Genomic DNA, 24,727 nt, shown 5'->3' on the forward strand with positions numbered 1-24,727 from the left:
CCCCCCTCATTTTTCAACTGTTAAAATAACAGTAGCTATAAGCAGTCAGCAGCTTTGAAATAGATCACATTTCTGCACAGGCTAGTTACATAAATTCACCAGTAAAGAAAAGTGGTAACGTTAAAAAAAAAAAAAAATCACTTTTTCTCATGTTCTTACAAACTTGTCATCGAGCTGGTTTACAAACTAGGTCTTTAAGTTTGCTAGTTAGTTGCATTGATATTCAAATGCACCTTCAAGTTTTACAGTATGAAATTAAGCACCAACAATCATTCTATTATGTTAATTGTAGTTCTGTAGCAAGTAAAATATTTAGTTCACAGTCACTGAGATATATTCAAAGGAAGATAATGATGGCATAAGTTCTACATACAAGTTGTCATTTATTCATGCTTAAAAGTCAGACAGCTTAAGAGTGTAAAGTAACCATTTTTAAGCTCTTCCAATACAGCCGTTTCAAAGATTTATAGACAAAGCAAGGAAAATCAACTAATTTGGAGATGTATTGTGTAATCCAAAGAAAACAGAAATACTAATCAAATAATACTTAAACTCACTCTTGTCTAACTATTTAGCTAGTAAATTTTAATTTAAGCTAATAATCCCCCAAACACCCAATTTGTGACAGGTGGCCTGCAGACAGTCCAAGAAGTCACAGCACCCCTGAATTTTTTTCTCTGCCAAGCCTGACAACAGGTTTGCAGAATACAAAATTTCTTTTAAAAGTTAACGTTTGTATACTATCAGAGTTTGGGAAGCACTCACCCAAAATACTGGAAGTGAAACATACTATTGCTATAATGATTTTGAGAGAAAAGTCATCTGACCAGTATATTCAAAGCTTAAAACATCTAGAGAACAAAATTATAGAAGTACATAAATCAAACTTACAGTTTAGCTGTGATGAGAAGGATCAGTGCAACAAACATACCCTTAGTCAGTTTTTTTGTTTGTCCCACCATAGTTAGTCCAAGGTAAAAAAGTGCAGAGCCAGAAAATGAACTGCCCAGTCCATCAAGGAAGTTTTCAAGGTATTCGGGAATTTTCTGGCCAAGAATAAAGTTTGAGGCAATTCCTATGAAGACCATGAATACAATTGGGTTCTGCAAAACTCGAAGGAGTGCTAGGCCCACTATTTTGATTTTGCTCTGTGACACAGTGCGATTATCCCTCCACTTCTGGATTTCACAGAAGATAAACCCAAGAGGGTTCAGCATCATAAGAGATATTGGAGCCACTAGGTAAATGTACTGGAGATATTCTGGGTAAGTGGTTTGATATAAAGCTTCAACTAGAAGACAGGAAATGAAAAGTGATGAGTGATAACATTTCAGTACAAAAATACATTAATATTGAAATTAAGTTTTGTTGTCTGAAAGCTAGAGAAAAATTATTTCGTTATCCTTCAGAGGTAACTGCATTTACAATCAATATAAGATGATGTAGTAAGACAAGTACGCCCAATCACCAACATACACGTTAAAAAAAATAAAAATCAAAGAATCACTATCCAACAATATTTAATGATTCTATGAATATTCCACATTTACCCGAAAAAAAAAAAAAAAGAAAATAATATAACAATCCCACATGGCCTTTGAGTCATCCCAAATGCTGAAAAAAATTTGGGTTTTGCTGAATTGCTTTTCCTCCCCAGAAACACGAGTTGTGGAGAATTACATGCACCTTTGCAGGACACAATTTGCCTCTCATGTAGGGGAGTCTTACATCCTTTGAAACTTAATCAGCTTTCAGTGGGTAAATCAGGTGTAATCTTTCTACACTGATTCTGTATAACACAGCAAAGCAACAACCAAATAAAAATACATTTGCACATAATTATTAGCTCATTTTCTGGGACTACTCAGGACAAGAGTTATCCCTGTAGTTCTGGTCCCTCAAGGAACTTTAAATCATGAGCATTTGTTTTGATTGCTACTACATATTTGTGAGTCATCAAGGTAGAACTGCTTCTTACTTCAAGTTTGTGCTAACAGCACTTCAAAAATCATGAAAACACCCTGGAAAAATATACAAGATTCTATTCTAGGGTGAATTAAAAAACACCACAATATTTTTAAAGTAGGATTTTTGTTTTATTTTCATTTTAATACTCTATATTAAGGACAGGAAAATAACTGCAAGGTCTTGAATTCTGCAGAATGCAGATGTTTTTGGTCTCCCTATCATAATTTCACGACTTCATATTGAAAAAAGTAAAAGAAGAAATGATGCATATGAAGCACTTCCTCACATAAGCAATAAAATAACGTTTAAATTGCCATCACTGCTTCATGTTTGCATTTTAAATGTCTTTTATAAACAAAGACTTCAAGTGAAATTCTTTTAAAACTTCTAGGCCTATACTGTTGTGTTTCCTGTACATGCATTAAATGATTAATTAAGCCTACCAAAATTGGTGTTTATCTGGTTAACAATACAGAATTTATCTGTGTAAGAATGCCACGTTAATTTTCCGAACTTATTTGGAAAGATAACATTTACCTTTTACCTGCCTTATAATGTTATTATTTCAAGTAATTTTCAGAAATATGCAACGTGATGCTTTCTATTTTAGTTTTCCCTGACCAAGTTAAAAAGGAACACATTCTTTCCCAGGCAGAAGTATCTTAATATGCAGATGCAATTGTATTTGTACTACAAAGAATATAAAAAAAAGGAAGCATTATTCCATAAATACACCTACCAGACATAGACTTTCTATGGAATAACTTTGCACACTTAGTGTACTAAAGTTTAAGGTCACTAAGTAGCCAACTGTTGCAGGTGTTTCCATTTCCCCGTATACTAAACCTGTTCTTTTTCTGAAAAAGTTTTCCCTCGTGACTTTTTTTCAAAATCCAAAAGATTTTTACCTTCATATTAGCTAAGCATCTGCAATGACAGGATCTATGAAGTGCTAAATCAGCACTTACTATAAACAGCCTCCTCTTTAGATTGAATAAACTGACATTTGCAATTAGTTCATTTCCAATATATAAGAAAAATTACTAAAGGTGCTTTTCTTCTTACAAGCCATGATTAAAGTATGTATACAAGAGCTACTTGTCCTAAAATTCTGAATTAACTGCTGAACAGAACTCCCAAGTTTGTGGTTAGTTACTGCATTTAACAAGCCAGTTTTAAACATGAAATATATTCTGATAAATAAAACCACTTTAAACCTGCTGGACACTTTTTAAGTCAAAAATTTTTAAAACCTCAAACTTTAGAGCAATGCTTTTATGCTGCTTTATACAGAATGCCTATTTCAATCAAAAGCAACTCAACACAAGTCACATGTAAATAATGTCCAAGTGAAAAATGTAATAAATCATTATTTTTTGGCAAAGTGAAACTGTATACTTAATATATTAAGTCCTATAAGTAATTTAACTGATGCATGAAGTCACAATGCATTTTCCTGGGTAGCATGAAGTGGGAACCAATGTAGATTGCTGAGTCAGTGGTGAAAAAAATAAGAAATCACTCTGAAAGAATCATTCAGACAGTGAAAATAATCCACAACTTCTATCTCCAATGAAAAATTTTCTTTTTATTTAAAACAAGGTGCCAGCTTGCTGATCATAACAAAAAATTGAAATTGAAGATATTTTAATACTTTAAAAAAAAAAAAAAATCGATTTCCCACATTCCAGCTGCCCAAAATTACATATAAATCACACGCTAGCTGTTCATGCTTAATACAATTAGTACCATTAAAGTCATGGTAACTGAGCTACCATCCACACAACACTTCTGCTACACCTCTGCTTTAACAATGCAGCACCAGAGAGTAGATGAAGCTGCTCTGTCAGAGTTGTATCATCTCACCTAGTAATAAATACCAAACAGACAAAGCTTTCCATCATAGTAATTCTATCTATAGGGGGGGAGGACCCTGCTAGCAAATCTCTGTACCAGTTGTTTTTCACTCCAAATCAACGTCAGTTTGTAGTGTAGAACTGTCATAACAGTGATTAGAGAAAAACAGTGACGATCTTTGAAAATTTAATCTGTATTTTAATTTTCCTGTGCGTAAATCTTTGCCTAACTTTTGCATAGTGGTTATTAAAGAAACAAAATTACATGGGATTAAAACTCAGGACATTATCTATTTAAGAGTTCAAGCTGCCTTTTTAAATAGTGTTATTATAATACACAGATTTGTCAATGCTGATTTTTTTTCCTTTACAAATTTCAACTGAAGCAGCCTTTAAAAATACATTTCCATTAAAAGATCAAGTTTTGCTCAAAACACTACCTATCATCATACATAAAAAGAAATAAGCAAGGCATTATTTGTTGCCTAGTCCTGCAAACACTTCAGAGAAGCCACTATCAGTAAAAAGTTTGCACACCTGACAGCATAAACCAAACACTGGTGAAAGTTTGGGGACGGGAAAAGGGAAAGGACAGGAAAGAAAATAAACAGCTCTGAGAAATTAACAGCCCTTAAGTGCCTATCATGTTACTGTTGCCTTAAGTATTTCAGTAAAGGTCTTTCTTAAGCTAGGTGTTGTGAATTTGCCTAGATTGTACATAGAAGAAATATGAATCATATTTTATAAATCATGAAATGCTTGCAGAAAAATGCAATCTGACAAGAAAGTCAAAGTAGAAAGCTTGTTTTAACTAGAAGAATACAATGGAAATATGTTCTGACAACTTCAAAATAGAAAAAAAGAAAAACACTAATTGGCATTTTAATCCACTACCAAGAAACAACAACATAATCCTCACATCCTTATTGGTGATTCACTTCTGACTTCTCTCAAGACGAATAAATCTCAGGTGATGCAACTGAGGAAAACAAGGTATTTTCATCTAGGTAAGAAAAAGTCTGCAATTGCATTTGTCTACATTTTAGACACATACAGCAAATTTGAAGAGAGTAAGAAAGATTCAAGATTATCCTGAGCATGCTGCCCTGGAATAGGAAGAATAAAACTGCCAACTCCTTGAGTAATCTAAAATATGGAGCTACTTGTTACGTGTAGTCTGGAATTGCATGTTTAAGATGCTTTTTTGTATTTTCAGTTTGGTAATCAAATATCTTGCTTTTTGCTTTGCTAGAACAAACTCGCTTTCTTTTTTTGTTCTTAACCTTGTCTGGATGGTAAGAATGACCTCAAGAGAATTTGAGATGCACATAGTACTTTCTTTTCAGGGAGCAGCAAACAAATAAAACATAGTCCAGGCATCCTCTCCAAATGCCTTCCACTCCAGGTGTATTTTGAAGATCCTGGTACCTGCAGTGCGCATTCTCACCCCAGCCACACAGGTCAGCCTGGGGAGAGGCAGCACTGAAAGCTACATTGGCACAAAAGAGCCTCCCAAGGCAGGTAAGCAGCACTGCAATGCAGACAGTAGCAGGTGGGAGAAGCCTGCTCCAACTCCAGATCACTTCCTAAGTATCATAGTATGTATGGCTAGAAGCATATTAACATACCATTAAGAAAATCTATAAAAAGAAAAAAAAAACTTCTTTAATAAAATGAAAGAAAATAATAGTCTTGCAGATTGGGATAAAATTAAGTTTAATAACTGATATTGCTTGGAATTCAGAATATAGGCTTACAAGAACAAGAGTACACAGCTATACAAGTTATAGTCTAAATGCCTCTCTTGTTTGTTTGTTCTTTAGCTCCACTGGACTAGTGGTTAGTTACACATCCCAAGAATGGCACCACAGCCGCATAAAATTCCAATTTGAGATACACAAATGCAAGTTACCACAAATCACATGGCAATCTTGCTTTTAAAAGACAGACTTCTTCCAAGATTATGTCCTAAAGCAGGTCTACTGGCCACAACAGCATAAAGATTAAAGGATAAACCATGATTGGCTACATAAATTAAGTAGCACAAAAATTAGAAGTTTCTTCTGAACAGATTTAAAGTTTGTCACATACACTCCACAAGCAGTAGGCACCAACATTATGGATAGTGTTTTCTTTGAGCTAAACTAAGAGGTAATGCCAAAGTAGTAAAAAAACACGATAGCTATTTCAGAGGCCGCAGGTACAGACTCATACTTTGCAAAGCAAGAAATTTTGGTCTTGAGGGAAACTGGCAATTTCCCATAAGAGCATTCTTAACTGGCAGTAAATGTAAGGTAATTTTTACCAATCTTGAAATTATATTTTAAATCCTTTTTTAAATGCAATTTACTTTAACATGACAAGATCACATAGCCAACAGTAGTTAGATTGTTTTAAATTCTGTCTCATTCATACCAGCTGACAGTTTTCTTCCCTTACATGGTCTAAGGTCAGGAAATGTGACTTGAGAAATGCCTTAGCTCCTAACTTCTGTTAGAGGTCAATTTCAAATTATGGAAAAATAAAAGCAAACATGTCTAGAACACTGAAAAATAGTTTTAAAGAAGAAAGAATAAGGAACTACTTACCTATTGGATATCCCAGTGCAAAGTCATTGCTTTGTGTAGCAAAAATAGGGAACAAACCTGCTTTGCTAAATCTGTTCTCAGGACTGGCTACCAACAATGTTAAAACACAGACTAAGAAAAAAACAGCAGCTTTGGCAACTAAAATACTGTACAGGAAGGACCAATTCACATTAGAAAAGTTAAGTACCACCATGTTTTTGAACAGCAGAGCTGGGAGTGCAAAACGGGACACAAAATTTCCCAGTCCTTTGGCCTGAGTTGTTGTGATAATGTTGGCTCTTCCAGCTATGTAGCCACAAAGAATTATTCCAAAGCATTCTAACAGGGCTGGGAAAAGCCTGCTTATTGACATGGAAGGAGTACTGCCAGTGGTATTGAGTCCAACTTGTCCAGGCAAAGAAATAGACATATTAGCTGAAGATGAGATGTTCTTTGTATTGAAGTCTGAATAGCTATCCATTTCCTTTGACCACCTCTTCCAAAAAAAACAGCTTGAAATGATCTCATCTGTAGAAGAAAGAAAAAGAAAAAAAAAAAAGTATTTATTTATTAACTTCCAGAGCTGTGTTTGTGAATATTTATGGTATCAGGCTTGCTGACAGAAGAGTTTACACTTAAAAGTGCATTACAAATAAATAATGAGACAAATAATAAGCAGCTACAGGGAAACAACTCTGAGAAAGAAGAAAGCTGAAAAATCATTCCATACACACATCATCTTCACACATCTTCTCACAAGTCCACACAATTCAACCAGCCAATTGACAGAGGCTAAAAATTCCCATAGAAATTTGAGAGTAACACTGAAATATTAAAACTAAATGTAGACTGGGTGTTCAAAAAGCAAAAAAATCTGTTGGAAGGGAGCTATAATAAGGATTTTTTTTTGTTATTATTCGGGGACGTAAACATCATGTAGCATAAATTACAGCCCTTCAGCAATTTCCAGTCATTGTTTCAGAAAACAGTAATTGCTAAATTCTCGGTGTACATTCCTTGTTTTCCTGGACTACCATTACAAGCCTAGTTAACTCTCTAACAGGAATGCATGAGACTTTACACACTCATTAGCAGCTTGTAATCTTTCTTACCTCCTCAGCTCACTGTCAGTTCCCACATACTCTTTGCTTTCAACTACCAAGTTGTTACTTTTCTAACTCCTTTTGCAGGCCTCAGGACATCTTATCTCAGGTCCTCCCTAAACCATGTCCTGCTTGGTTCTTTTTCCTTCACAATAAAAATACACTTTAAACTCCCAATATTAAAATCCCATCCTGGACTTCCCTTTAACTACTGCTGTTCACCTCTGCTTCCATATGCTCAGCTTTATGCATGGTCAGGAGTCCTTCACCTCCATCTTTAGATCCTATTTAATCCAGATTCTGTCCCTGAAACAGCTCTTACCAAAATTCTGAGAGGCAAAAATCTTCTTAAACTCTTAGAATCAGTATTCCATTTTCATCCTTTGTGACCATCATACACCTTTATGATAGTCATCATCTTCTTGAAATTTTGCTCTTCCCATATCTTTTGTAACTACAGTTCCTCCTAATTCTCCTCCCATCTCTACTTGTTCCTCTAAGATTTACATGGAAGGATCCCTCTAAATTTCCATGGGTTCCAAGGAAGGGCTCCTTCTTTGTTTCTCTTTTGTCTCCCTACATCCTCTGCCTCTCTGCCTGTGTATTTTCATAAGCACTTTATCAGTTACGATTAGATGAGTCCTAAAATCTTTCTAATCCAGACCCATCTTCTTCCATTAAAACTATCATTTCAGCCTGTGTCCAAGATCTCTTTTGTGAATATCCTGCTGTCAATTTAAGTCCAATGAGCCTGAAACTGTTCTCCTCCCAAAAAGATGCTCCCTCAGTTACTCTGTGCCGTGTATCTATTTTCCTAGAGGCAGTGACAAAGGTTACAAAATCCTCTAATTTGAGGGAAATACAAACTTACTGAACTCATACTCATCTACAACTCTGTTGCAAGGAAGAATCTTCATAGTCTATAAGTATCAGTTCTTTTTTTGTACATCGTTCTACAGATTCATTCTCCACACATCAAAACCTCCTTGCTTTCATATTCTTTTACAGTCTAAGTTTATGGCCTCTTAATCTATCCCAGAATAACAAGAGGAAGCCCTTACAAGAACATGAGTGCCAGGCAAAGAAGATAAATTTGAACAAGGATTGTAGCTTCTCCACCCTGGCACAAAAACATTTGGCAAGGCCCTCTACCTTTGAGAAAGACTGAGAGATCAAATCATCGTATCACCCTTCAAGCTTGTACCTTGCTTTGTGCAACTTTGACCTCTCCCAGTGTTTCAGTATGTGTTGGGTATGCGTGGCAAGGTTTTGGTAGCGGGGGGGGGGGGCTACAGGGGTGGCTTCTGTGAGAAGCTGCTAGAAGCTTCCCCTGTGTCTGACAGAGCCAATGCCAGCCGGCTCCAAGATGGACCCGCCGCTGGCCAAGGCCACGCCAATCAGCGCCTCTGTTCATGAAGGACTGTAGCCCACGGGAGAGACTCCATGCTGGAGCAGGGGAACGATGAGAGGAGTCCTCCCCCTGAGGACGAAGAAGCAGCAGAGACAATGTGTGCTGAACTGACCGTAACCCCCATTCCCCATCCCCCTGTGCCGCTGGGGGGGGAGGAGGTTGAAGCCGGGAGTGAAGTTGAGCTCAGGAAGATGGGAGGGGTAGGGGGAGGCGTTTTAAGATTTGATTTTATTTCTCATTCCTCTACTCTGTTTTGCTTAGTAATAAATTAGATGAAACTCCTCTCTAAGTTCAGTCTGTTTTGCTCGTGATGGTAATTAGTGAGTGATCTCTCCCTGTCCTTATCTCGACCTGAGCTTTTCGTTATACTTCTCCTCCCCATCCCGCTGGGGGAGGGGTGAGTGAGCGGCTGCGTGGCGCTCAGCTGCCGACTGGGCCTAAACCGCGACACAGTATCACATGCTAATGATATGCTTTCAAATTAGCAAGGGATCCACATATGACACAGTGGCCAATGATCTAATTTGTCACACTATTGTTTATCCATACTCCTACATACAATTCTTTAGTCCCGTAACAGTGACATTGAAGCATGCATTAAATTAAGTATTTATGTACAACAGATAAGTCTCGCGACTCCTGATCTTCGCCTGTTACCAGCGATTGCCTTTTGAAAGGGCTGACTACAACACTGCAGATTCTAGATGCAGGTAGACATGTAAAGTCTGCAAATCAGATGAAGAGAGAGGACATCAAACACCAATATTTAGTGGTCAACAGCAAGGTCTTGCAGAAACAGGTATGGCTTTGGTGATACAGCTCTGAAACACGTGCAGTCCATCAGCTAACTCTACATATAAAATTTTGATACAAGTAAGCCCTAAAGTACTCTGGAAAGAAAGTCAAGATATTTTACCCCATTTTGTAGAGATAGAAAGTAAGACAAAGGTGGACTGATTTGTGGTAAGCCATTTAACATATCAGTGGCAAAGCTGAGATTCCCAAATCCCAAACCAGTGCTTTGTACAGCACAATGGCTAGGTCTGTGCAAATTAACGACTGGCTTAAGAGTCTTCCCAGCCTCTTTGTACCCTATCCTCGGGGAACAGAGAACTCATAACAGCTAGGTAAATAAGCAAGTAAATCAAGTCAGAGCAAAGGTGAGATCTTGTTTGCTCCATTTCACACTGTGGCATTCAGCATACACATATTCATGTGTAGCATAAACTCTTTGACTCATTACTTTTATTTATGCCTGAGGCTTTTAGTAAGCTATCCTTCAATGCTGTTGTAATTTATCTGGACTGAGTGGCTGCATCATCCAAATCTGTCCGGTAACCTTGGCTACCTCTTCTCCTGAGGTAAATGAGTCTCACTCCAAGTTGGGATTATTTTAAAGGTTGTATTTTTCTTATGTTATAGATGATACTTTCACCTGGACATATTTGGACCAGGAGCCCAAAGCATTATCTACCACAGAACGATGAAAAAACTTGCAATAAATAAAGTAGACAACACACCATTTCTTCCACTACCAAAACATAAGGAAGCTGTTGGGATTTGCAAAGCGTTCAAAAGAGGACCAGAGACAGATTTCCAACACTGAATTCTTGAAAGAAGCCAGCCATATTCTATACTAGCTGCAAGGTGAAAAGCAAGTTTTTGGCATAGCCCCACCTCAATTTCTTCAAGGTTGCAGCACAGCATAGAGGTAAGGCTCCTGACAATGCAACATGTTCAACCTACTCCCTGCGCTGTTGAGGTGTTTTTTCAGCAATAAGATAAACATAAAGCTTTCTTAACCAAATGCAACATTTGATCTGTAGTGGAAGCATCCTTTGGCTGTACCTATCCTTAAATTCTGCCATTCCTTCTCATCCCCCATGCCTTCCTATTCAAGGCTCTATCTTTTACCACCATGTCATTAGTATTGACTAATGACAACATTTATTTTCTGACAATCTTACAAAAGCTACAGTCTACATACAGTTATACAGACTTTCACCATTATAACATCTCCTTCCTCTCTCGAAAAGCAGTCTGAGCTATCCAGGCTTTTTGATTGCACAGACTAAGCCTTCAAAGTCTATCAATATAGCTATACAAGCACATACTTTTAAACCAAAATTATGCCTAAATTAAACATCTCTCTTCCCTCTGTATTAAAATTATTATTTCTCCTCAAAATCACTACAAAATACATAAGTGCCCTTGCCTCCATTTTACAATTCAGAACTTAAATAAATATGCAGGAGACTGACTCTCTAGTTGTATTAGTCAGTAGCATGTGCTAAATCCTGTACCTTCCTCACTAGATCAAAACTGACACGGATATACACCCACACATCCTACAATCATCTTTTTAAAGTGCCACAAATATTCCTACAGCCTCCCTTCAGGCTATCTATACCTTGAACTTCATTACAAGAGGCCTTGTAAAGTCACTCAGGCCCAATTTTTGGTGAACCACATGAGTTTCAAAGAGAGAAACTGCATCACAGTAAAGCTGCTCCACTCCCCAGAGGGCTTTGAGTGTGAATCATGTCTTCAGCTCCAGAGACACGCACATCCCAAAAAAATTCATGTTTAACACAGATTATCTGTTGCAGAGCTGTGGGTATTTTCCAGCAATGCAAGCTCTTGCACAGCGTGCTGCTTAACACAATGAATACATCTCTCGGGCCCTTTTGCTCTATAGGATACATGCATTTACATAACTGTTGTGAGATTATGTAATAACTAATCACAGATTTAACTTATTACACCTGGGACTTAACTCAAACTGGCATCTCTCATGAGTGAAAATGTCTTCAATTCACAGTTCTCAATGAAATCAAAGATACTGATCTGAGGCAAGACCAAAACCTTACATATTCTACACAGAAACTCATCTGTTCTTACAGTGGCTGTAAGAAATTAACTAGTCAAATGACAGTAAAATAAGGAAATATAACACAGTCCCAAAGGAAAGCACTTAGCTTTGACTCCACAGGACATACGATTTGTGGTTATCCCTTCAGGGACTGAGATTTGAACCCTTGAAAACTCAGACACAGCTGCATTGTTGGGAACTGCAGGCCAATGAAGACAAAGCTTTTTGGAATAACACTGCCTTATCTGCCATCAACTGCGTCGAGCGTAGCTGCTTGCAGCCAGGTTGACAACTTGCATTCGTAAGGAGGGACAGCGCAGCCAGCACAAGAGGAAGCCTGGTATGAAGACCAACAATACACAGAGAGCAAGGAACAAGTGCAGTTTACAATCCCCTTGAAACAAACTGGAGCACTGATACTTGCCCACTTCTCTCTTAGGTTGTCAATATTTGTAAAGTGTTAAAATTCACCAGACCAGAAACTCAATTCTCCAGCAGCTGGGAGTTAAGCAACATCAGGTTCCTCTCTGAGTACTGAAATAGAGAAGTTGTCTCCTTTTCCAGCAGGAAAATCCCTTTCATCTTCTTTTTTAATGAAAGTCAAAGATGGTATGAGAGACTAGAAGAGATACCTCAATGTACATTATCTTCTCTCTGGTCTCTCACTCTCAAGCTTTCAGCTGATCATCACTCTCAGGATAAACCTGGTGACACTGGCAAGGCTGTGCCCATTGTTCATAAATTATATCCTACAACGTGGCCTCATTTCCTACTTTAACGCAATGTAGAAACATCCCAAGGATGACACATTATTTTATTCAGGAGGCTGAAAGTGGAATTGGGGCAGAAAGAGTTACCATTTATGACAGCTCTAGCACCTCATCCTCAGCTCAGATAAGAACATACCACATGCACGTTCATGTAAGTTTGTACAGTATGTCAAAGAGGAAGCAACTGTAGAGAGTTACAACGATAGAAGTGAAAAGAAGTGATTAGTGCAGTTCCTATTCCTGCAAGCTAACCACAATTTTTACTCTTCTCTCTACTGGGCTAAGAAAGCAGATACAGGATAATATTGTAATGACAATTAACCCCAGAAGCAGGCCACCACTAGCTTGAAATCCAGTCAATGTGACAAGAAATATCAGACCTTAAATGTCTCTGAGCAGTTGGTCTTCAAGATCACATTTCTTTTTTTCAGTTCTTTTCCCCCCCCTATGCTGTCATTACAAGAAAGCACCTGGAGAGCAGAGAAGCGGGGGAAGACACGTGCACTGGATGCCCGGGGAAGCCGAGGCCTGCCCTGAGCACACAACTGGCAGAGCCCACAAGGGCAACACTTAATGCTACATCAAAATCTGTCAGTGTGGGCGTTGAGCAAATGAACCAACAGTTGCCAACAGCACAAAACACCAAGCAAGAAAACCAAATGGAAAACATACCTCCCCCAATTTTCAGTTAGGCTCGTCTTACAGCTTACAAACAGATAGATACATACTTTTTGAAGCAAATGGCAAAACACTTTTCAAAACACAGATTATATTTTACTGTCGGCAGCCCTTAAGAACTGCCTCACTTACCCCACTTGCCAAATAGGGGTGAAACATCCTCAGACTTACAATGGGAAAGCCACAACAAAACAAACACCTTGCCTCTGCCCCTTCCTGGCCCATCGCTGCTCTCCCTTCCGTGGTCACCCCAGCTACGAGCACACAGCATTTTCACTCAGAAACACCCGAGAGAGAAAAAAAGATAACAGCACTGTCCTGTATGACAGCTGTCTCATTAGAAAATAAAGCTAGAAGTCGGGGGAAGGAGCGGACAGCTTACCTACTTAGCTTTTGGTAGGCACCTCCGCACAAGGGTACGTATAGAGGATTTGTACTCTGCCAAGGTGAGCACCTCTCCGAGGCCGCCGGTACCGAGGTCCAGGAGGGGAGGGACAGCCAGCCCGGCCTAGCCTGGCTTGGCCCGCCAGCGGCACTCCGGCACTCGCAGCAGGCTCAGCACCCGGCTCAGCACCCGGCGGGGCCGGCTCGGGGCCCCCGCCCCGGGGGGCAGCGCCGCTATCGCGCTCCGCCCCCCGCCGCCGCTCGCCCCGTGCGCCCGAGGCCAGGGTCGGCGCGCAGCCGCGCCGTGCAGGGCCCGCGGGCGGGCTGCGGGCGGGCTGCGGGCGGGCAGGGGCACAGGGCTGCGCGGCGGACGCCGGCGGGTGGGAGGGATCAGCCGCAAGATGGCGGCGGCGCGCAGCCGGGCGCCTCAGCCGCTGGGTGAGCCCTTCCGCAGCGACGGGTGAACGGGCTGGGTGCGCAGCGACCCCGCCGCGTCCTGTACCCCGAGGGCTTCTCCCGTTTTCGGCGGCGGCCTTCCCTGGCGGGAGCGGAACAAACCTTTGCCGCCTCCGGCTTCTCCCCAGGGCAGACCGAGCTGCCCGCTGTCACCTGCCCTCAGCCGGGCTCCCGGCCTGGCTGAGAGGCGCTGCCTCCCCGCGGGGTCAGAGCCTCCACTCACGGGTGCGAGGCAAAACACCAGCCCCGGCGTCAGCAGCGGCGTGCGCGGGGCTCACCCACATTTATCTGCCCCAAACAGGGCCGCTGCGCTCAGCGCGGCACGGCCGATAGCGGGGCTGGCTCCCGGCCCTCCTGCCAGTGGCGAGGCCAGCCCCCATCCCTCACCTTCCTACGCTAATTTCAACTTTTTTAGCAGTTAGAGTGTTTAAAAACAAAACGCCATGTTTTCCACAGGGCATCAGTTCCCCAAGGCTGGTCAGACAGTGATTTCCCCAACAAAAACTAGAAGCTCATAATAGCCAAAGATTTTCTTGCTGAAAAAGAGGATCCAGCTTTCTTGTGGCTTCCCATTTTTAATGCAATTGAAGAGACAGCAGTTCGAGCTGCCCATTTTCTAGGAACTAAGCCAGATACTGCTGCCGCAAAGAGAGCGACTGTGAAACTCCGTCTATTGTACACTTTCTTCCATAGTTTTTGACCCAAACCAGCTTGTCTTGTTAAGCATAGCAGACATATGGCAACGGGTGTCGTAACTGGAGTAAATGAGCTCTCCTGGCAGATGCGATGCCATCGAGAGGCTGCGTGCTCGGTAGTTTCCTCTTCCGAACTGGAAACTTCAAGCGAGAAAAGAACCATTCCTCTTCCCCTTTCTTCTGACATCCACAGGAGACTAAATCAGAGGGGAAGGGAGAACTACGTCAACCAAAAAAGATGTCTGTGATTGACAGTTTATGAAACACCATCTCAGATATGATCTAATAAATTTGCCCGTAGTCGGTTGAGTTTACAAGGTCTGCCGTCAAAATACTTCCAGGAACCTTACCATAAACAAATCAGATACTATATATTAAGAAGAGCGATATCACTAGTAACAACAAAAGCAATACTTAAGGGAATTAAATGAGAGGCCAGGACAGGATTAAGAAAATCCCATAAAGAATGCAGACAGGGATGGAAGCTTGTGGGGATACAAATGACTGTTGAAAGCTTTTAGAAGGTACTATATTGGCTTTCGTCATATTCATTTACCTACAACGATTACACGTATACAGGCTGGTCTCACACAGGAGCTTAACCCTCTCAATGAGAGCAGGCTTCAAGAATTTAGCTGTTAAGATCTAGCAGTACCACATGCAAGCATATTTTTCAAAGGCATACAACTAAGCCAGTTTGGACAGATTTTCAGGGATCACAAATATATCTTTGTACTTGATGTGAAGGCTGCTTTACTGGTAAACTGCAAGTGCTTGTTGCAAAGCCTGAAACGCTGGAGTATTCTGAAGAAAAGCCCTCAGGAATTTACTGTAAGCAAGTACCTTTCTCCAGTATGTTTCTGAAAACACTAAAAGTTATGGTGTTTTTTTTTTAGAAAGAGTCAGAGAGCTAGCATGGAAGTTGTAACCGAATTTTTAGGGTACGGTGATAGCTGAAAGACAACACTGCCTTACAACAGGAAGCCTCAGGTGAGCTTCAAAGCAGCACTATCAATTGAAAATGTAGCACCAACATGTCTCAAAATAACCTCTCAGTAGGATATTACAAAAAAAAGTGACTTTTCCAAGAACAGACAGAAATAAGAATACAGAGGTGAGCAGATGGCAAGAATGTTGGCAAATGCATCAGGATGAAATCTGTCTGGAAATCTACAAGTATAATCTCGGTGCGATTTCCAGGCAGCTGTGCACCTAGTTTTCAACAGCATGGAAAAATCTAAATATCTTACTAACATAATAATTACGACAATGGGTGGAGAGACTGACACCTCTTAGGTAATCTCCTTGTATTCAATTACAGGAAAAATACTTATTCAATGCTCCTTGGTTATTGACAAAGAGCCAAATTTTATATAAAAATTGGAATTATGCCTACAGACAACATGGTCTTATAACTCTAATACTGGAAGGAGTACTGTTCTCATACTGCTCATTGCTTAACAGGTAAATGGACAATATCATGCACAAGGCAGGGACCTGTGCTCAACCTCTGTTAAATTTTCTTAGCTGACTCCATCTGAAAAAGCATGTCTAACTTTGGTTATCTAAAAATGTAGTTCAGGATTTGGAAAGTTTGTTGATTTCTAATGTCTGTTCTTTTGCAGTTGTGCGTAGGATGTTCAGGAAGAACGTGAAGTGCTTATTGTATCTAGATGTATCTGATCACTTACACTGACTCACATGGATACTGGAAAATAAACTATAGCTTACAATGTACCTATGTTTGATGAGGCAGTTAAGCAACAAGGAAAACCTCAGGAAAATGAATCTGTAGGCAGGCAATAGGCCCTTGGATTTCTTCTCTGGAGGAGGGTGTCAAAGGGAAAGCGCTTAATAGTCCCACGAAAGAATTTCCCAAACTTTTGAGGCTTCAACACCATGAAAAATCCAGCATCTGCAGCCTCAAGAGCAGTCTAACCCAGAAGGCAGGAAAATGCCTAGCCAGATGCTGTCACCTGTTAAACTTGAAGCTTGTTAACAAAGGCATTATGAGGAATGCACTGGATGTTTACCTTCACTTTGATTACCTTGGAACACTGTTGTAAAACATCTTCCTTCTCAGGAAAGCTATTTATCTGCTCATCTGCAATGTCAGTGTAGTACCCCTTATTATCTACATTGGTTACGAGAACTTAATTGGTATTTTTGGCACAGTATCTTTTGTAAGACTGGGTACATTCACGCTGGTTTGCAAAGTCCATGTTTACTGTACCGTACTTGCTCACTTCCACTTTGTTCTGTGGCTGAGACAGGTGCACGTGTTACTGATATGTCACAGAGCTGTAGGTGCAATTGTAGTCTTTGAAATACTGTATCTGCCAAAAGAAAACACATGAAAGTCAAACTAAAACTTCAGCAATATTTATGCACATTCAGGTCTATTGAAATGAACTTGTAAGCAAGAGCAGTAAACATCATGCATGGAGAAATTTACCTCTCTAAAGCAAAAAAAGTTCAAATTAGTTAGCACTGAATTCAGTAAAGTTCAGAATAGCCCCATATGATTTGAGTACTATGAGATTTCTTCTGAAATTGCTTTCAAGGGAGACAAAACAGCGTTGCAGACACCTAAATGTATAAATGCCATCATGGCTGCTGTTACATGGCTCAGCAGGAGGGTAAGTTTGCTCAAGTCAAATACAAGTACTCAAAGGTGAGTTAACAAGCTAATCAGTCAGACTGGGGAAGGAGGGGAAAGTATGCAAAACTCATGGAAAGAAATCACTATTTTGACACAGCAGTTTTGAATGCTTTATCTGGAAAACAATTATCAAGTCCATTTGCCTCATATTATGGTTAGAGCTTTATCTATTGTATGTAGACACTTAAAATATTTTTTTACATTTTCACATACCCACAAGACTAACACTGTGCAGTGAAATTACTATGAACAGGACATAAGATTTACCGCTCTTTGTTGACCTAAGAAACCCCATTCATTCATTTTGACGTAGGCAGCTTGCTACTTACATGTTCTCAGAATTCTTACTACTCAGTCACTGCAAGACTACTTAAATTCAGCTCAAGTCCTCCAAAACAAACACCTCCCCCCAAAAAAAACCCCACCCAAACAAACAAAACCAAGGAAGAGTTATCAGTATTGCACACAAGTTAGTAAATGTTCCTTCACCCAGGAAACCTGCACTAAAGCAAGGTGCACGGATTGAAGCAGCTGTTTCTGATGTGTGACCTGCTGCGCCTGTTGCTCATTCAGCAAGCAACTGGTTAGTAAAGAAACCCAAACAAACAAACAGAACCCCCAAAACAAACAAATAAACCACAAAACCAATCTTGGCAGTACAAATGTAAAGCTTTGGAAATATCTTCAAAATATGACCCAAACCTCTGAAACTCTCTCTACTTACTAAGTTTCTGTTTGTAATCATGCCATATCCCACCATTTTTCGAGCCATTATTTATTACTTGCACGAACACAGTTTAAACGCAATCTAACAAATGTACTGATTGCAGTGCATTATCTCCTTTGGCAGAAATCCAGGAGGTTTTTGTTCATTTATTTCTTCTTCATTTCACCACTGCTATAGCATTCAATCCTTACTGTTAATTTGTCACAGGAAAGTATTAATACAACCTCTTCTTCCTGAATTCTTCTGCATAAAGCTACTGCACCTACACTTTTTGCATTACCCTCTGTAACCTGCAGCTTCTTCCCTGACATTGTTTCTCCCTCATACCTTTTCCTGATTATGTTCAACAATTTGGCATTTCATTTAAATTCATGGCCAATCTTTTAATCTCATATAGATTGCCAGACTGATTGTGGTTTCTATTTCTTTGACTCACAAGACAAAGGAATTTATTTCTTCTGTTAAATATTTGAGTAAATTTTGACTGCAGTATGGTCAGAGTGGCTTTCTTACAACTATCTGTTACTTGACATTTTCAATAAAAAAGGTATTTTGTTTTAATTCTTGCCTTCTTCTCCAGCTGCAGCTAAACTTTATTCGTTAAAGGCTTTATTTGCTTAGGTCTAATAGCGCACTGCCTTCACTTGAACCAAAACAGAGTAGACTCAGCTGTGTTATGCTGTTGCATCATTTTTATGCCAATACTGGACCTTTACTTGCCTAAGAGTTGTGCAACTGCGTGGAGGATCAGATCGCATACGTGGGGAGTGAAAACGCTGCCGTACCAACAGCGCAACTGCGTGTAGTGTTCCTAAAATGACGACCCACACGTTTCTGTATGCTCCTAACCCGAACCATACAATCAGAACTGTTGGCAGTTAACAACCAGGACCACAGCTTATGAATTGCTTATCCTGCAAACAATGAAATAGTAGTAAAACGTTTCTAATTGACATAATCCCCAAGTTTTGACACTGACCTTGAGCACACACTCTCCCGGCCGGGCCCCGCAAAATGACGCAAAGCAGCCCAAAGTGCCACCTAGCGCCCTCCGTCAGGCATGCCACCCTGACTGCCTACGCCACGGACCAGCCACCGTGCAAAGAAACCCCCTTTTCTTTCAAAACTGCCCAGGGAGTCAGGGATTCAAAGCCAGCAGTGAGCGGGAAGGGGAAGCAGAGGCGATGGATGAGCCGGCTGGCTCCGGGAGCCCACCTCCGAGCTGGGCAAAGGCGGTTTGGAAATGCCCCCGCTGCAGGCAGCCCTCCTTTCGGCCCGCTGCTGCGCCGGGGCTTGGCAAGCGATGCTCTTTGGGCTCATGATCGTCATCTGCTCTGGAAACTAGAGCCTTCCATAAAAATTAGTAATTTCCTCTACGAAAATATGTGTGTGTGTGTGGGGGGGGGGGGAATAAAAGCTAGTTAAATATGATAAGAGAGCTCTAGAAATAAGCATTTAAAAGAAAATTCCCTGGTGATGATTGCAAGGACTGTTCTTGCTGTTAATTGACTATCTAATGTGCTCTTCCATAATATATCGAGCCTCTGATTGCTTAGAATGCAAAGTGTAGATAACTTACAGGGCACAAAGCTGCTCTTGCATCCGAGGTGGAGTATTTCTCAGCACAAAGAGATATTCCTAGGCTGCAATATACCTATTCCCACCTGCCTAATTAAAAGCAAACACACAAAGCTTCTTGTCTTATGATGCTTGCTTGTGCTTGGACGTATATTAGATAAAAAATGGATTTACAATTTCCTCCCCTGCTGTGCAAGTGGCTGGCACATTATGAGAGGGAGCAATGAGGGTCCTGGCATGGAGGGTATGTGCTGATTCTCGTAAAGCACACAGCAGGATTTTTCTTTTTAAATTAGCAATAATCTGGAGCAAACACACCAACCCCATCCACAGTTGATAGGCATTTGGATGAAGGCGCAGCAGCAGTCTTACAGGCACAGTTGAGGAGAACAAACTGTATATTTAGAGGAAACAAACAGGATATCTTCATAAGTAACCTAAGCTTCTGGCCAAATAGCAGAAGTGAAAGTTTCTATTTTAAAAAGAGAGGGCAAAAAAAAAGTCAAAGAAGGATTTGAGCAGTCTGCAGCAAGGGCCGGTGTTCAGGCAGCACAGAAAGTACGAACGGGCTCTGCAGTCTCTGACCAGCAGCGCAATGGACGTTATTTACGCAGTATGCTACTTCCAATATCAACGTATATATGACAGAGATTGGGAATTAAGCCTAGACTTTCCCCCCATAGCCTTTACCTTGCTCTCTTCACAAGCGCTCTGAGTGCTTCAGCTGCCTTTTGCTCTCAGGGCTTGGGAGTGCTCGGCCCTCAGCCCCACGGGGTTCCCTGGGCTCTCTGCTGCTCAACAGGGCACGTGAGGGCTCACCCGTAACGCCGAATTTACCAACATTTTGGCTAGAATGGAGGACAGGAAAGTATCATGTTCCCATGCTCACTTGACATCAGGTAGGACGTGGGATAAAGAACTACCTAAATACCCATCTTTGCGCAAACACAAAACATTTTCAGAAGGGTTATGCGCCTTCTCGGGTTTGGTGTTCGCACGAGCTTGGAGCCAAACAATTGTGCACACAAGTAAATGTAAACCGTAGCCAAAGCGGTCCCCTCGGGGAAGGGAGTTGCACAGTGATAAAGCCCTGCCCCAGCTGCAGGGAGGGATCAGCCGTTCCCGTTTTGGCGAGAGGATGAACAGCAGCCAACAGCCCCTCGTCCTCAGCCCCTCTGCCTGCCTTTACCTTAGTGGTGCTTAGGCAGAGATTTCTGCTGTATTCTTGCACAAAATTAAATAACAAGAACAGTCCCATATTCAAAATGAGAAAGGTATTTGTGTAGGCAAACCCCTAGCATTCTTGAAGAAATGACTTTTTTATTTGAGGAAGAAAAAAAGAATGGTAAAAACAGAGAGGAAAAATTATGAAAATTAAAAAGTACCCTATTGTAGTGGAGTAGAAAGTCTGACAATATCATATGGACAGCATTCGTGATAGATTTCTGGTTTACGTTTTGAATGTAGCTTCTGCAGAAGCCATATCTTAAGCCATAAATAGGTGTTTTAAGATTGAAATAGTGATTATCTGAACTGATGTTTTTGTTCAGTAGGCAGATTGATGTTGGACACAGGCAGCATTAGCAGCAGCCACCCAGTTTATCCTCTGTGTTTTAATCAAAGTATTTTTATGTCAGTCATCCTTTCCTCAGGATTACTTCTATACCTGGACTGCTGCTGAAATTTTTAGATAAAGAGCTTGACTGCCAGCGCAGGAAATAATGAAAGTGTGCAAGTTCATAACTGTTTCAGTGATTATGTCTCAATTTCAATGATTATGTCTGTTGAAATGAAGATCCTCGGGTATCAGAATTTTAACACATAAATACCTGTTGCCATTATCTATGAAAGAACAGAATAAACCAGTAGCTTTTTTTTTTTTTAAATTTAACAATTGAAAAATTCACAACAGAAGGAATCCATCATGCAGTCTTTCCCAGAGAGTTTTTGACCATGGAAACAGAAAGTTTAACACAACTGCGACACTGCCTTTGGGGGCTGTAAGAGAGGCAACAAGCAGTTTTGCCTTGTTTCGGGGAAGCGATAGCAGGGCTGCTTACCATGGGTCAGCTACACAAGAAGAGTGCACTTACATTGCCAGGATACAAATGACTGGGCTAACGAAGCGTGTATTGGGAGATTTCCTTGGCACAAGAAAGGCAATGGGAGGGAGTCATCAGGTGAGCGTCTGCTGAGAGACTTATGGCGGCATTAATTAATTCGTAGAGGAATGCTTTCAGGGGTTACAGAAAAGACAAGTTATTATTGATGAGGTCAAGTACATCATCCTATGATGTGAAACAATCATTCTGCTCAGAGATGTCTTTATAAGACCTGTACATCAGTCAGTGGATGTAACCTGTGTGTTCAGAGGCTTTTACTAGCTCACATTGAAAACAGAAATAATTCATATTTCTTTTTATTCCCAGCACTGCTGTAATATCTGCAGTGTGGAGACCATCCTGTTTACTTTTTGGCTTCACCAAAGTTTTTGATTAGCAGTCTGTATTTGTGCAAACACACGTAGACCAAGCAGCACAGATACCCAAAGGCACAACAACCGGCAGGGTACAGAAAAGCTTACCGAGGCCCTCACGTGCTCTCCGGAAGTTTTATTGTGGTTATTGAAAGGGGGAGTGGAGCTCTGTTTGTAGATAGAAGTTAATCTGTGCAGGGAGAAACATTTTTGCTTATGAAACAAAAAAGATTTGATTTTAAAGTTGGCATGCCACGGTGTGTACCAGACCCTTGCAGCTTGAAGAGTCAGCGCAGACTTTTTAGGAGGATTAGAGAGTGAGAAGGATGGGCTCTTTTAAAAGTGTAAACCACACAGTTTCATTATGTGTAAAATACAATGTATAAGATGTCTAAGAGTGTAACAGAAAATGAAACCTGGAATCAAGCTTACATCATGTTACATATCTGGGCAATTCTCAGAGAAACGTAAGACTGTAGGAACGGCTGTTCAGAATTGCTCGCTATACCTTCTGTTAGCCGGAGAAAAACAAATCCTGAAGACTCTTGATCTATTTCATTAGTTAACCTAAATCATACCTGAATTGATGTACAGAGATGTATGGGCCAATATTTAGCCCTCAAATCAATAGCTGGCTAGGACCAATTTACTGTTTTCAACGCGAAATGGAGTCAGACTAGCTGAGAGGGCAGAAGGGAGCAGCCTGCGCACACAAGGCAGGAAGGTCATTGGAAATTGTTGAACCATGATCACAGGAGTTAGATAGTTTTGTGTGTGCTGCGTGTGACACGTGAGCCTTCCCGCAACTGCAGGGAGCAGTCAGAACTGTTTCACAGTGCAGTCTGTGGGTTTGTTTTAAGGCAACAGCATTTTTTGAGTTAAACGGAGGAAAGGACTATGTTGTGGTTATGACTAGGTCACAGCATGCTTGGTTCAGTGCCCTGTTCCCGAAGTCATGCAAGTCATTTAATTACTTGAAAACTGGAAAGAACCATGTTTCCTGTGGTAAAACATGAGACAGTCCTACTGGTTGATCATTAGATTCATACCTCCAAGTTCTCGTTCAAGGCTAGTGCCACTAAGATTTGCAAACAAAGGTCTCGGCCTGCTGAGCCAGCTCCTTTACAGTTCACAAACTCCCGCCTCCGCCCTGGCTCTTCTGTTTATATAGCCCAGGCATCAGGACCCGTGGGCTTCTAGGCTACTTCTGAGCCATGAGTGTCTGTGGCCTTCTAAGAAAGTCGAGGTCTCTGTCCCAGTCAGTCTGTAAAATGATGGTATCAACAAGGAGCCCCCGTAGATGTCAAAGGATCCACCATCTGTGTAAGAGTAAACCTGCTGCTTAAGTCTTTGCAAGACGGATGGGTTACAGCATAGAGCTTTTTAGCTCGGGGTTTTAAATGACCTTTCTAATTTCTGAGGGGAAGCTGGAAGTGCACCCTGAATTTGAGCCTCCTTTGGCCTTTCATCAGAGGGCCTTTCCGTGATGAACCTGGTCCAAATTATCTGAAAAAGTTAACATCCAAGATCAAGAACAGGGCTCCCAAGTCAAAAGGAGGGCTTCATTTGTTTGATGTTCTTTGGCAGTGTGGTGGGTTGACCCTGGCTGCGGGCCAGGTGCCCACCAGAGCTGCTCTCTCACTCCCCTCATTCACTAGACAGGGGACAAAAAGTACAATGAAAAGCTTATTGGTTGAGATAAGGACAGGGAGAGATCACTCACTAATTACCGTCACGAGCAAAACAGACTGAACTGAGAGAGGAAATTCATCTAATTTATTACTAAGCAAAACAGAGTAGAGGAATGAGAAATAAAATCAACTCTTAAAACACCTCCCCCCACCCCTCCCATCTTCCTGAGCTCAACTTCACTCCCGGCTTCAACCTCCGCCCCCCCCAGTGGCACAGGGGGACGGGGAATGGGGGTTACGGTCAGTTCAGCACACATTGTCTCTGCTGCTTCTTCGTCCTCAGGGGGAGGACTCCTCTCATCGTTCCCCTGCTCCAGCATGGAGTCTCTCCCACGGGCTACAGTCCTTCACGAACTGCTCCAGCGTGGGTCTCTCCCACGGGGTGCAGACCTTCAGGAGCAGACTGCTCCAGCATGGGTCCCCCACGGGGTCACAAGTCCTGCCAGCAAACCTGCTCTGGTATGGGCTTTTCCCTCCACGGGTCCACAGGTCCTGCCAGGACCTTGCTCCAGCGTGGGCTTCCCATGGGCCACAGCCTCCTTCAGGTGTCTCCACCTGCTCCGGCGTGGGGTCCTCCACAGGCTGCAGGTGGAATCTCTACACCCCCTCATCCTTCCTCCATGGGCTGCAGGGGGACAGCCTGCTTCACCATGGCCTTCACCACGGGCTGCAGGGGGATCTCTGCTCCGGCGCCTGGAGCACCTCCTCCCCCTCCTTCTGTACTGACCTTGGTGTCTGCAGAGTTTCTTACATCTTCTCACTCCTCCCTCCAGCTGCAAAAGCTCTCTCTCTGTCTTTTTCCTTCTTAAATATGTTATCACAGAGGCCTGTGC

The 24,727-nt window shown here is 41.4% G+C and overlaps 1 protein-coding gene across 2 annotated transcripts in view; it reads right to left on the bottom strand.

The window, feature by feature from the left end:
• The window catches only part of GPR155 (G protein-coupled receptor 155), a 32,093-nt gene extending 17,808 nt beyond the window's left edge, over positions 1-14,285 (bottom strand). The window contains exons 1-3 of one of the 2 annotated variants that reach the window (XM_054829174.1): positions 13,612-14,281; positions 6,413-6,919; positions 892-1,291 (exon numbers count right to left, since the gene is read on the bottom strand). In XM_054829174.1, the coding sequence (XP_054685149.1) occupies positions 892-1,291; positions 6,413-6,872 (860 nt within the window). In that variant the 5' untranslated portion in view covers positions 6,873-6,919; positions 13,612-14,281. Of the gene's footprint in view, positions 1-891; positions 1,292-6,412; positions 6,920-13,611 lie in introns of both variants that reach the window. The other variant, XM_054829175.1, reaches the window with a different exon arrangement.
• Between the last annotated feature and the right edge of the window lie 10,442 nt (positions 14,286-24,727).

This window comes from Grus americana, chromosome 6, assembly GCF_028858705.1.
Source record: "Grus americana isolate bGruAme1 chromosome 6, bGruAme1.mat, whole genome shotgun sequence".
NCBI classification, from domain to species: Eukaryota; Metazoa; Chordata; class Aves; order Gruiformes; family Gruidae; genus Grus; species Grus americana.